Raw genomic sequence first — 11,541 nt, forward strand, 5'->3', positions numbered from 1 at the left:
TTGTGGAAACAATTTATTACTTTATTTTTTTTTTAATTAAAAAAAAAAAAAAAGGAGAATTGGGATTCTATTTCTCTCCTCCTCCTCCATCTCCTCCAAGTCCTCTTCCTCCTAGAACGGAAAAATAAAAGAGCGGCGTCTCCAGATCCGATCACCGCCTCTCAACCCCCGCGCCTTCGAAGATGTCTGGTTTCAGCGGTGACGAGACAGCGCCCTTCTTCGGCTTCCTTGGCGCCGCGGCCGCCCTCGTCTTCTCCTGTAAGAATAAAAATAACGATCCCTTTCTCTCGTTTCTTTCTTCTTCTTGGTGATGATGATGATCTTTTGGATCTGATCCGAGCCGTCGGTCTGTTGGATTCTCTGTATTACAGGTATGGGGGCGGCGTACGGGACGGCGAAGAGTGGAGTGGGGGTGGCCTCGATGGGGGTGATGAGGCCGGAGCTGGTGATGAAGTCGATCGTGCCGGTGGTCATGGCGGGAGTTCTGGGGATATACGGCCTCATCATCGCGGTCATCATCAGCACCGGTATCAACCCTAAGGCGAAGTCCTACTACCTCTTCGACGGATATGCCCACCTTTCATCCGGCCTCGCCTGCGGTCTCGCCGGCCTCTCCGCCGGCATGGCCATCGGCATCGTCGGCGACGCCGGCGTCAGGTACCAATCAATACCTTTTGAGATCTGCTGTTATTTTGCTTTGATTTTATGAAGTGTTGTGAATATAGAATTCTTTTTTGTTTCTTTCGTTTTTTGTCTTATGTTTGGTCAAAATGGATCTTTTGGGAAATTGTCTAAATCTTGATGCTATTCTTTGTTCAAGCTAGGCTGTCGCTTATTCTCTCACTCAAAAAAAACAAACTGTCCACTTCTTTTTTTAAAAAAAGAGATTTTGGTTTTTCACTCATGATCCGTTTTTTTTTTTTTTTGATGGAGTATGGATAAATGTTGAGATTAAAGGATTCTAATATTGTCAGCTTTATTTTTATGTAAAGCATAAAAGTTATTTTGATTGCTGGGTTTTAATTCGTCATCCATAGCATGATCTTTATGCTATTCATTGATGTGGAAGTAAAAATCTTAATTCATCTTGCTGACCCGTTTAATAGATTGATATGCCTCTATTTCTTGGATATTTCTGAGTCGTATTAGTCAATGTGAGATTTTGCTCTGTTGCAAGATATGCGAGAGGGATGTTTGGGTAAATTCATCTGAGTGGGACCATAAATAAAAAGGACAAAGTTATGGTGCATTGATCCTTCAACAAGGATCTTGGTGCCTTGATTGGTTAGATACCCGACAAATCACTAATTGATGCTTCCCAATGAAATAGGTTAACCAATGCGCTCTTATTATATTGATAATTGATCTATCTGTCAAATCATTCATCAGTTTTTAACAAGACCAGTGCACCAGCGGATTTAATTGAAACCACATGGCCAAATTTCCATTTCCTTCTTTATAACCTGAAAAATGTTGAACAAAGGCCTACAAGATTCAGCAGAATGAATGGTGTGCATTTGCAATAAATGTTTGAAAGGAAGACAAAAGAGAATAAAATGAAAGTAGTTTTACATGATAATATTGTTTGTTCAATTCTTGTTCAACCTACTGTATGCAAACATTTATCTAGTCGGGAATATTTGTTCATGGATATTTGCTTAGAATCATATCAAGTGGTTCAAATTATATTATTTGTGACTCCAAGAATTATTCCATTGATGGTTGCAATATTTGAGTAGTGAAGGCCCAGTTGAACACCAGATAATATTATCGAGGGTGGTAGGATCCATGGTGTGGACAAGGTTGATAATAGAAGACTAGATACAGAAAGTTCTTGATACTTGATATGGAGTTCACAAAATCCATTAATTTCAAATCCGAGGGATAATATAAATTATCTGTCTAATGGAGCCACTCATATGCAACGGCATGCTCCTCCTCATACAAGTCACAAACTTTCTATTTCATGACTCCCACAAGCTTCTGAAAATTTATACTATGAGAAGCAAATTATACTACTGATTTGACTCAAAATTTATCTGCAGCACTTACAGATACTTTTAGAAATGATGCTAGCACTATGACCTCTTTTTAGAGTGCAAGTATAGGCTTTGCTTTGAAAACAAAAAACAGCATAGCTGTTTTAAGTAACACCGGGAGTCTTGCTGGCTACACATGGATACTTCTATTCATCCCATGAGATCACCTTGCCCAACAACTCTCTTCAATTTATCCTCCATGAGATCACCTTTACCCAGCAACTCTTAAATGATTAGGGAATAATGTTGCAATGATGATATGGTTGGTCTCCAAACTTGAAATAGGCTGTGGTTTGGTTGAATAGTCCTTAACCAGAAATTATAAAACTGTAAAAAAGAAGAGATAAAATATAATAGGAAAAAATTTTGGCTAGTACATGATCTTGCAAGTTTTATACCTTATCCTTGGCTTAGGTTCTTGACTCATAACCTTATCCTTGGCTTGGCTTGGCTTCTTGACTCATAACCTTATCCTTGGCTTGGCTTCTTGACTCAAACCAGAAACATGAGAGTTAAAGTTCTCCAATCAATGTATAAAGTGGTGTTGCAATCACCACCAAGCCATTTGGGGGGGTAAGAAAGGATTGTGCAGTCGATGTTGCCATCTGATGTAAACATGGAAATTGACTCTATTAGCGATTAGCGACTTCCGCTAGGGAATTTGAGGAACTTAGCAGCACGTCATTAGATACACAAGTCAAGGACGTGTCTACTGTCTGGTCTTATTACTGTGGCATGCTGACACACTAATGGTATATAATCTATATTGCCGGTTAGTCAAATTACTATATGGTAGGTCGAATGTCTCGACTAAATGAAGGAAAGAAGAAAAGGAATCAAAGACAGGAAGGAAAGAAGGAGAGGTTGAAGAAGAAGAAAAAGGAAAGAAAGTTAGGATGGGAGAGAAAAGAAAAGGAAGGAAGAAAAGAAGGAAGGAAGAAAGGAAAGAAGGAAAAGGGAAAGGAAGAAAGGTAAGGGGCCTGAACTGCCCCTAACAGTTTCTGGTGAGAAATACAAAAAGATACTTTAGGAGGGGAAGTGACTGGGAGAGTAGGTAAAGAGATTCCTTCCTTTAAATATAATCTCCCTCCCTCCTAAGATATCGTTTGTTTGTTTGTTTGTTTTTTTTTTTTCTTCCCTTTCATTTTCTCATCTTGAAAGTCTCTATAGGAGAGAGATTTAGGTGGGTGGGTGTGGAGCTTGGGAAAAAGTGACAGATGATATCTAAAGGGGAATATTCTAAATTTTGAAACTCTTGTTATTTAATATAGTATAGCATGTCTATTCCATATTGAAAGGAGTTTTGAATTTTGGAATGTTCTCATCTAAATTCTGTTTGTCATTTTTTTCCTGTAAAAACCTTCACTTAACTGTAAAATATCTTTCACTCAATTAAAAAAAAGGGAAAAAGCATATATACATATGTGTGTGTGTGAATGTCTTTCTATGTGTATCACATCCCTTTGCGGTTGCCCCCCCACCAACCCCCAACCCCCCCAAAAAAAAAGGCTCATTCATTTAGACATCATGTAGAGAAGGAGAGATTTCAGGGATATGAAAAATGAATGGGAAAAGAATCAAGGGAGGAAATTTAGTGTGAGAGAAAGATTATAGATATAATAAATTGATTTATTGGGGGGAGAGACTATAGAGATAATAAAGAAAGGAGTAGGCTTGATCCCTTAAGGGTTTAGGAACAAGAGTATTGATGACTTGATGGATCAATTGGGCACTATTAGCAAGCATCCAAGAGGGAAAAAAGTGGATTGATTCATGGTCATTTATCTTTTGCTAGATAGACATAACTTCAACAAAAATAGCAGAATAATTTAATTACTGATTTCAATCTAGAACTTAGGATTCAATGACTGGAAGTGGGGTGTTATGTGGTGGGTTTAATCAGTGCTTTATGTTGTATAGGATTGTTTATTTTAGATGAGCACTTAATTTGACCAGACTACAGCTTATGGTCATGAAAAGGATAAGGGGGGAGATTAAGGGATAGCAAAAGGCTTGGGTAGAGAAGCACAATGGCACTAGTTTGAGTCCTAGGCAGCTACTGTGTGCTAAAATTGGCCAAAGGATAGGTATGTCATTTGCTAGCCCATCCCAGGACCCTGAATTGCTGGGATCATAATTAGATAATGCCCTTTTCGAAGGTGGATAGGGTTGAGACAGCCTATTATCTTATCTTATTTTTGCCGAGCTGCCAAGATAGATGTAGGGATTCATAATCCCCTGCAATTCTGTCAAACCTAGGATATCTTAGGAGCAGCCATTCCATAGCATCCTGTAATGGAGGAGCTGTTCCTGCGATTTTATCCCCGCCTGTTTTTAAAATGACCCAGAAAGAAAAACACCACCAAAGGTAACAACAAAGATTGGAGCATATTTGTCTTTCTAACCCAAAAATCACCAGTGTTGTCAGCTGTATTCTGGTACTATGCAATTATTAAATGGGGATAAGAACACTTTATGCAACCACAATTTGAGACTTATCCCAATTTCCTGCAATTAACTGTGCCTATTGAGGACTAGAAAAGTTATATCAGAAATTGCTGTTCCTTTTCCTAGCACAGCCTATGGAATGCAGCGACCATACTCTTTGCAGCAGGACAGAAAATCTGCTGCCTAGATCTTGTTGCAGCAGAAAAATAAAGGTGTAGTAGGAAGAATAAGGGGAAATGATGACAAGCATTTGTGCATGTCTAAACTCATAATTCTGTCTTCACTCCTTCACTCCTAGTTCATCTTCCCTTTTTTTTTTTTTTGAGGGGGTATGGCCAATTAACATTCCAAATGGTGTTCCATAGGACTCTTTACTTGTATAAAAAAAATATTACGTGCACAGAATTTCCTTAAATCTTATAGATTCCTCCACATCTAAACAAAAACAGGGAGCAAGTCAGGCCTGATTGGCCGACTGATTTATTTCTCCAAATTTTCTTCAGTTACTGACTCAAAAGTTACTAAACAATGCTCCAGACTGCAGGGATCTTCATACCGCATATTGTTCATTGGACACTTTCTGGCTTTCCTTTGGGTTGTCTTTTGGGCAGTCCTTTTGGCTTGTCGCCGCCCATGCTTCCTAAAATTAACTTCATTAGCTTGTGACCAAGCATGCAATATAACTCTAGGATGAAGGACCAAGGAGTACACAGTGGAGCAATAACTAGAAAGAGATTGTATTAGAATGATAGATGGTGTCAGAGGTCCTTGTTTTTGTTTGGGTTTGTATCGCAAACTCAAATGTCAAACATAAGCAGAAATGGGTCATGAATAAATGGTTAGTGCAAAACAAGAAAGAAATAAAAGGAAACCTCATCTGTGGGGCAAACATTTAATTCAGTAAATTTCTCTCATAGCAAATCTATGTGGGCAAAAATTTAATTCAATAAATTTCGTTCTTAGCAAATTGGACTTCAAAGCATGAGAAAGTTCTCTGTGAAGGCCTTGCCTCCTGCAAGAAAGCCATTCTTAAATGCAAATATTTTAACAGATACAATTCTTCACGTTCTTCTGTAAAAGAAAATATTGTTTTTTTGTCATATTCAAAGGTTCACCGATTTCTGAAGGTTATCAACTAAAATTTTATGGAGATAAATTTTACCTAGTTTAGGCTTTTAATATCTTTGTTGAGAGTGGGAGGATTGTTATCAATGCAGAATAAAAATTATTTGATCGTCTAAAATATGCTCACTTTGACCAAATTTGAGAAACAAGCTGATCCAAGTAGGGGATCATTTATTCAATTTGTTTCTTAATTAACAAATGGACACCAAAATATATAACAAGTTTTTTCTGCAGACATATTCTTCAACGATACAGTTCCTTTTTTCATGTTTGGTGCACAAATAATCCTCATCAAGTTTTCTCCAAAATAAGGAAAAAAATGATGAGGTTGATAGCTAAAATGTTATGGGTTTTCGTGATGATTGATTAGTAGAAGGAAGCCCAACTGATTGTTCTGCTAACCAAACAAAGAAGATCTCTTGATAAATTCCAGTGGCCAAGTGTCAGGAAACCTGGAGGTTATAATGGTCAGGACAAGTTAGGTCCTTCAAATTTTCAGGTTTCCACTGAACAAAGTTTTGAAATGGCCCTGGCCTTTTCCAAATGAAAATAAGTCCTAAGTGGTCTTTGGAATGATGATGCTTTATTTGGACAAAATAGTGCCAATTCTTTTTAATTCGCGTTTGCCACTGGAATAACTTTTCAAATATGCTGTGGTCTGTATTAATTGTTTTGCAGAGCCAATGCACAGCAGCCCAAACTCTTTGTTGGAATGATCCTCATCCTCATCTTTGCCGAAGCACTGGCCCTGTATGGCCTCATTGTTGGTATCATTCTGTCATCTCGTGCAGGCCAATCTAGAGCAGACTAGGTCATCAGTAAAAAGAGGACAGAGAATCATGCTTGGTAGGCTTGTTTGACAAGTTAGATCCTTATCTGCCTCCGAGTCATAGAAGGTTTGCAATTCTTCATGTGCTTGTATTCTCGTGAAATTTTGAATTGGTCATATTCTATTTAGTGATTAGTCTTTGAGCACAATGGGGATGAATATGTATGCCAATAAAGATAACATGGCTGTTACTTTTTGGGCTGCAGCATTTGAATTAGCGCTTCAGCTATTGTGAAAACTACCAATGTAAACTTGGTCCAATTTTTTTGCTTGGTGACCTAAATTTCTTTATTTTGTTTCATCGTCATGTTATCTCATTTTGTTAGCTTCGGTGCTGATTCATGGTGTTGGTGTTGTCTGCTCAGAGGTAGAATGGGGTCTATGATACGCTTGTTGCATTGGAATATTTTTGGATTTACGTTTCACTGGTGCTGGACAATCTTCCATGCATCATGATGCCTTTGCACCTTACCCGTTACTTTGGTCAATGAAATGTTCCAATGCCCGCCCCCTGCATAGACAGAATCCCGTCTAAATTTTTGTAGTTTTATATGACAGCTTACTGGTGTATACCTAAAACGATTTTCTAGATAATGTTTACAGCATGATGCTTGAGCTTGATCAACTTTTGCGAAAAGGTGAAAATAATGATAAAAAGTAAGGTTGATATGAAATCTTTGGCATGAGAGTGGTTGCATATGATCCTGTTATGGCATTGCATGGACCAAGTGCTTGCATGATACTGTTTCCAAAAATAGAAGCGAATAATATGCTTCATCTAGAGATAAGATGCAGCGTGCAAACGTAGCACGTAGAAAGAGTGGGCATCGGTGCTATTTTCTGTGCTGCTTGGGTTCCCTTCAGAAGGATACGGTGGCAAGGTTGTTTCTAGGAGCTGGCCGCGGCGAATGGGTATTTGTGTGGCTGCAGTCTTTTACGCGTGTTGTACTGTATGTATCTTTCACTGTATATCGATAAGAGCAGCCAAATTAGGTGATGATGTCTCTGGGTTGTATCTTTTGCCGATCGATGGATCGTGCTTCACGGACTTGCTTCATGATGTCATGCTTTGAAAATCAACTGTTCTTTCTTGTTTTCTTGTCCAAAGGGAAGCTAAGCAAAGGAGAAGAAAATCATCCATAATTGGATTCCAGCCATATCGGCAAAAATCAATAAATGAGAGGTAGGGGGAAGCAGCGGAGAAGGAGGCAGCCGCTAGAGATGAAGCCAGAGCATCCGTCGGTTGATTAGCTTCTCGAAAAGCATGGGAGACAACAGAGTGATCAAGAGACGAGGCACATATTAGAATATCAGCTAACAGTGGGTGCAGCAGGGGAAGAGTGCCTGAGCGATGGAATGAAGATAGGTTTTTACTGAGCCAGTTGATGACCGTCAGGGAGTCTCCTTCAAGCCAGATGCGATTAAATTCCATTTGGACCACTATAGATGTTAGAGCCCCCCAAGCAGCATGGAGTTCGGTCTCCGAAACTGAGGAAGCAAGGGGCAATTCCATTTGGACCACTATAGATGTTAGAGCCACCCAAGCAGCATGGAGTTCGGTCTCCGTAATGATATCTGACAATGAATCCCCATCCAGCTCTTCCGTTGGCTCAAGAAGCGTCAAAGTTTATCTTGATCAGATCACAGGGAGGCGGTATCCAAGAGACAAGGTGGGTAGTAGTCAAACGTGGGTTCACTAAACCGCCGATACCCCATCGCTGCGGATCAAGGACTGTAGTAGACCGATGAGCAACGTAGAAAAGGTGGGCAGACTGAAGAGCGGTAGAGAGAATCTGGTGGGCAGAGTGGAGAATTTCGTTGAAAATGAAATCATTCCTCGTGTACCAGATGCGATAGGCTGTGTAACAAATAATAGTCTTGAGATAGTCTGGGACAGAAGCATTCGATACGAGGGATATGAGATCTTGCAGAGAGTGGAAGACGACATACTAGCCAAGATGCATTGAATGCAAAGAATTCCAAATCGGTGCAACACACGAGCAACTGAATAGGCAATGTGAGATGTTTTCTGTTTCAGTAGAGCATCGATCGCACGTAGCATCCTAAAGGTGATTGAGGCCTCACTCAAAAAGCAAAGCTTTGCAAGGGAGATGCTCCCAACGCACCTTCCCCCGAAATAACTGAACACGTGGAACCATCTTCAACTTCCAAACCCAGCTTAAGTTGGTAGTAGTGTTAGGTTGCTGATTGTGAAGAATGTATCGGTAGAGTGTCAAAGTATGAATCTTTGGGTCTACACTATCATGCCACAACAGTCGATCCTCCTGACGAGATGTGGGCAGAGGCATAGCCTGTATGCTGGTGACCATCTTAGAAGAGAACAGTTCCCTTAACAGCTCAGTGTTCCATGTACCATCTCTGTTGATTAATTTGAAAATAGTCTACTCCTCCTGAATAGCGGCTGGATTGTAAGTGGAGGCACAATGAAGCAAGAAAATTTCAGAGAGCCAGGGGTCACTGAGGATATTAATGTTGCTTCCATTACCAATCCACCGTCAAAACCCATGGGTGATGTTGCGGCCAATCCCCTCGTCACCTGGTCACCAGGAACAAGCATCTGCAAGAGAAGTTCACACTAAAGAGAAGTTCACACTAACCGGAGATGCCTCCGACGGAGACCCTCCGACGGTCAAATTAAAGAGGAGACTAGGCAACAGTAGAAAAGAATCAGGAAAACTCAACGAGAGAGAAGGTAAGAACTGGAGAGAGTGAGTCCAGAGGCTTCGAAAGAACCTCCTCGCAGCACTGTTGCCTTCTCCATTTTATAGTAGAGCACGGCGTGGTGTCGTCATTAATGGCGCAGACAACTGGGGGAGTTGTCAAATCGTCGGAGGCTGTCAAAGTCGCCGCGGACTGTCACCGTGAGTTGTCAAATCGCTGGGATTAATCTATGTCCTTGGCAGGACAATGTCTCAAGGCGGCTATGCCGTATGCCTTTGTCAGGACGGCGGCCCTCAGCAGTCGTACGGCGTTTGGGAGAGCCGACCGGCCATACGTCGGCATTTGGTTGTGGGATGTCGGGTAAAAACCTAGGAACCCTCTGACGGTCAGTCTGGCGCATTGCGGGAGTCGGAGATTGGACTCCGTCGTTCGGCCAGTCGGGAACGGAAAGGGTCTGCCCGACCGACATACCTTCGGTCGGACGGTGTCAGCAGTCGTCGGTCGGTGCAGTCGGTAGAGTCGGACGCCGGTCAGGCAGGCCCGATGGTGAGTCGGCATGAGAGAGATCGGTCGGTATATCCCAACAGTTGCCCCCCCCACTCCTGAGTCGGATGTCGTGATGGCCAGTGTCCTCCCGTGGGCGGCGGCTTCGGGCGAAAGGAGTGGATATCCATCGCATCATGCTCCGACTCTGACGACCATACCAATGATCGGTCCGGCGCCAGACGTCTTATGGGTGTCAGACGTCCTATCGAGAACAGAAACCGCCGTTTCCACCGTCTCTTCGGGAACACAAACCGCCACAGTTTTTCCGCCACGTGGTAGGGAGCCATTGGGCCGAATCCATTCAGGCGGATGGAGGCAACGTGGCCTGATCTGGGGGCAGGTGCGTCGAATCGTCGGATCGAGAGAAGGCCCAGATGCTGCCACGTGTCACGATCTGGGAGATCCTCGTTGGGCGTGCTCTCATCCCGACCGTCGAGGGGCACTATATATACAGGGTCACCTGCATCCAAAACTCTACTTTTCAAACCTGTTGCCGAGACTCTAGCCGAGCGGTCCCTTGCCTCAGGTAGTTGTCCCCGCCTCCTTCCTTAGAGAGTTTTCCAGGAGCCTCCGCCTTTGTCTTCCCGTTTTCTTTTTGCTTTCTTGGAATTTTCTTTCTCCTTCTTCTTTATTCTTCGATCTCGATTCTAGCATCATGGCTAGAACCTCCCCATGAGGGAGTCGGTCGGGGACTCGATCGACGATTCTCGATCGACCTCGAAGGTGGAGATCTCTTCACTTTCGGGGCCAAACGTCGATCGGCTCCGGGAGCAGTACAGCATCCCGGAGTAGTTTCAACTGTTCGCCCCTGGGGCCGACGGCCGAGTTAACAACCTGCCCCCGGGCCAGGTAGCTTTTTATGTCGAGGACCTCCGGGCCGGTCTTCGCTTTTCGATTTCGGAGTTTGTCCGAAACGTGTTGGACTACTACGGACTTTGTCCGGTGTAGCTTACACCGAACTCGATCTGACTGGTAGTCAGCTTTGCCTTGTTGTGTCTGTTTTTGCCGACCAATCCTCGTATTTCTCTCTTCCAAGCCTTTTTCGTTCTCCGACCCCACCCTAAAGCCCGAGGGTGGTGGTTTTTCAACCCTCGGAAGGATTTTTCCTTCATCACTGGTCTTCCGTCGTCAATCCATGGATGGAAGAACCAGTTCTTCTTTGTCTCTTCTCCAGTTCCTTGGGGGTTCCCTTCCCGCTGGGGGAACCCCCGAACTCAACCAAATGAGAACAGTTGGGTGGAGGACGGGGACCGAGAGGATTTTCACTATTTGAAGGATATCTCGGTGCCGAAGCAGAGGGAGCTCGTCACCGAGCAAGCCCTGTATGACGTCGGTCTGAGCTCGGTTCCTTGCCTAGGTCTATTTTTCTTTTCTTTTCTTTTTTTCTTTTTTTTTTTTTACTGGTGCTGATCCTCTGTCAACATTGCAGGCATGCCACCGAGGGTGAGGTTGACGGAAGCCGACGTTCGGCAACATGCAGCGCGGAAGAGGCCAGCGCACGGAGCTGAACCATCGTGGCCTCCCAAGAGGCCTCAAGTAGCACCGTCGAGCGAGCCGGCGGCGGCGGGAGCGGAGCCCGGCTCCGAACGGGCGTCAGATCGGGAGCCGATCATCACACTGTCAGTGCCGACAGTGCCCACTGAAGCCCCGTCCGAGGAACGAGCGGCTGAGGGAGCGGCCCCATCCGAGGGACAGGTGGCCGAGGAAGCGACCGAAGATGTGCCGGCCACACAGCCAGCGGGAGAGGTTCGGGCAGAGACACGCGAGCCCGAACGATCTGCGTCGGCGGCTGTCACAGCCTCGGGAGGGACCCAGTCGGGCTCGAGCCTCCCCTCTCTTTCTGATGTCAGGGCCTAGGTGTCCGAACGAGGG

General features: G+C 43.6%; 1 protein-coding gene across 1 annotated transcript; it reads left to right on the top strand.

Annotated features, from left to right (window-relative positions):
- Positions 1-49: 49 nt before the first annotated feature.
- On the top strand, positions 50-6,742 carry LOC105054189 (V-type proton ATPase 16 kDa proteolipid subunit). Its single transcript, XM_010935635.4, has 3 exons — positions 50-258; positions 372-657; positions 6,291-6,742. The coding sequence occupies exons 1-3, from the start codon at positions 183-185 to the stop codon at positions 6,421-6,423; spliced, it is 495 nt and encodes a 164-aa protein (XP_010933937.1). The 5' UTR covers positions 50-182; the 3' UTR covers positions 6,424-6,742.
- Positions 6,743-11,541: the final 4,799 nt, after the last annotated feature.

This window comes from Elaeis guineensis, chromosome 11 (genome assembly GCF_000442705.2).
Source record: "Elaeis guineensis isolate ETL-2024a chromosome 11, EG11, whole genome shotgun sequence".
Lineage (NCBI taxonomy): Eukaryota > Viridiplantae > Streptophyta > Magnoliopsida > Arecales > Arecaceae > Elaeis > Elaeis guineensis.

Excerpts from the sequence above, each read along its gene's own strand:
- LOC105054189 (XM_010935635.4), top strand. The coding sequence starts at position 183 with ATGTCTGGTTTCAGCGGTGACGAGACAGCGCCCTTCTTCGGCTTCCTT. Across the intron at positions 259-371 it reads GGCCGCCCTCGTCTTCTCCT|GTATGGGGGCGGCGTACGGG; the intron begins GTAAGAATAAAA and ends TCTGTATTACAG. Across the intron at positions 658-6,290 it reads GTCGGCGACGCCGGCGTCAG|AGCCAATGCACAGCAGCCCA; the intron begins GTACCAATCAAT and ends ATTGTTTTGCAG.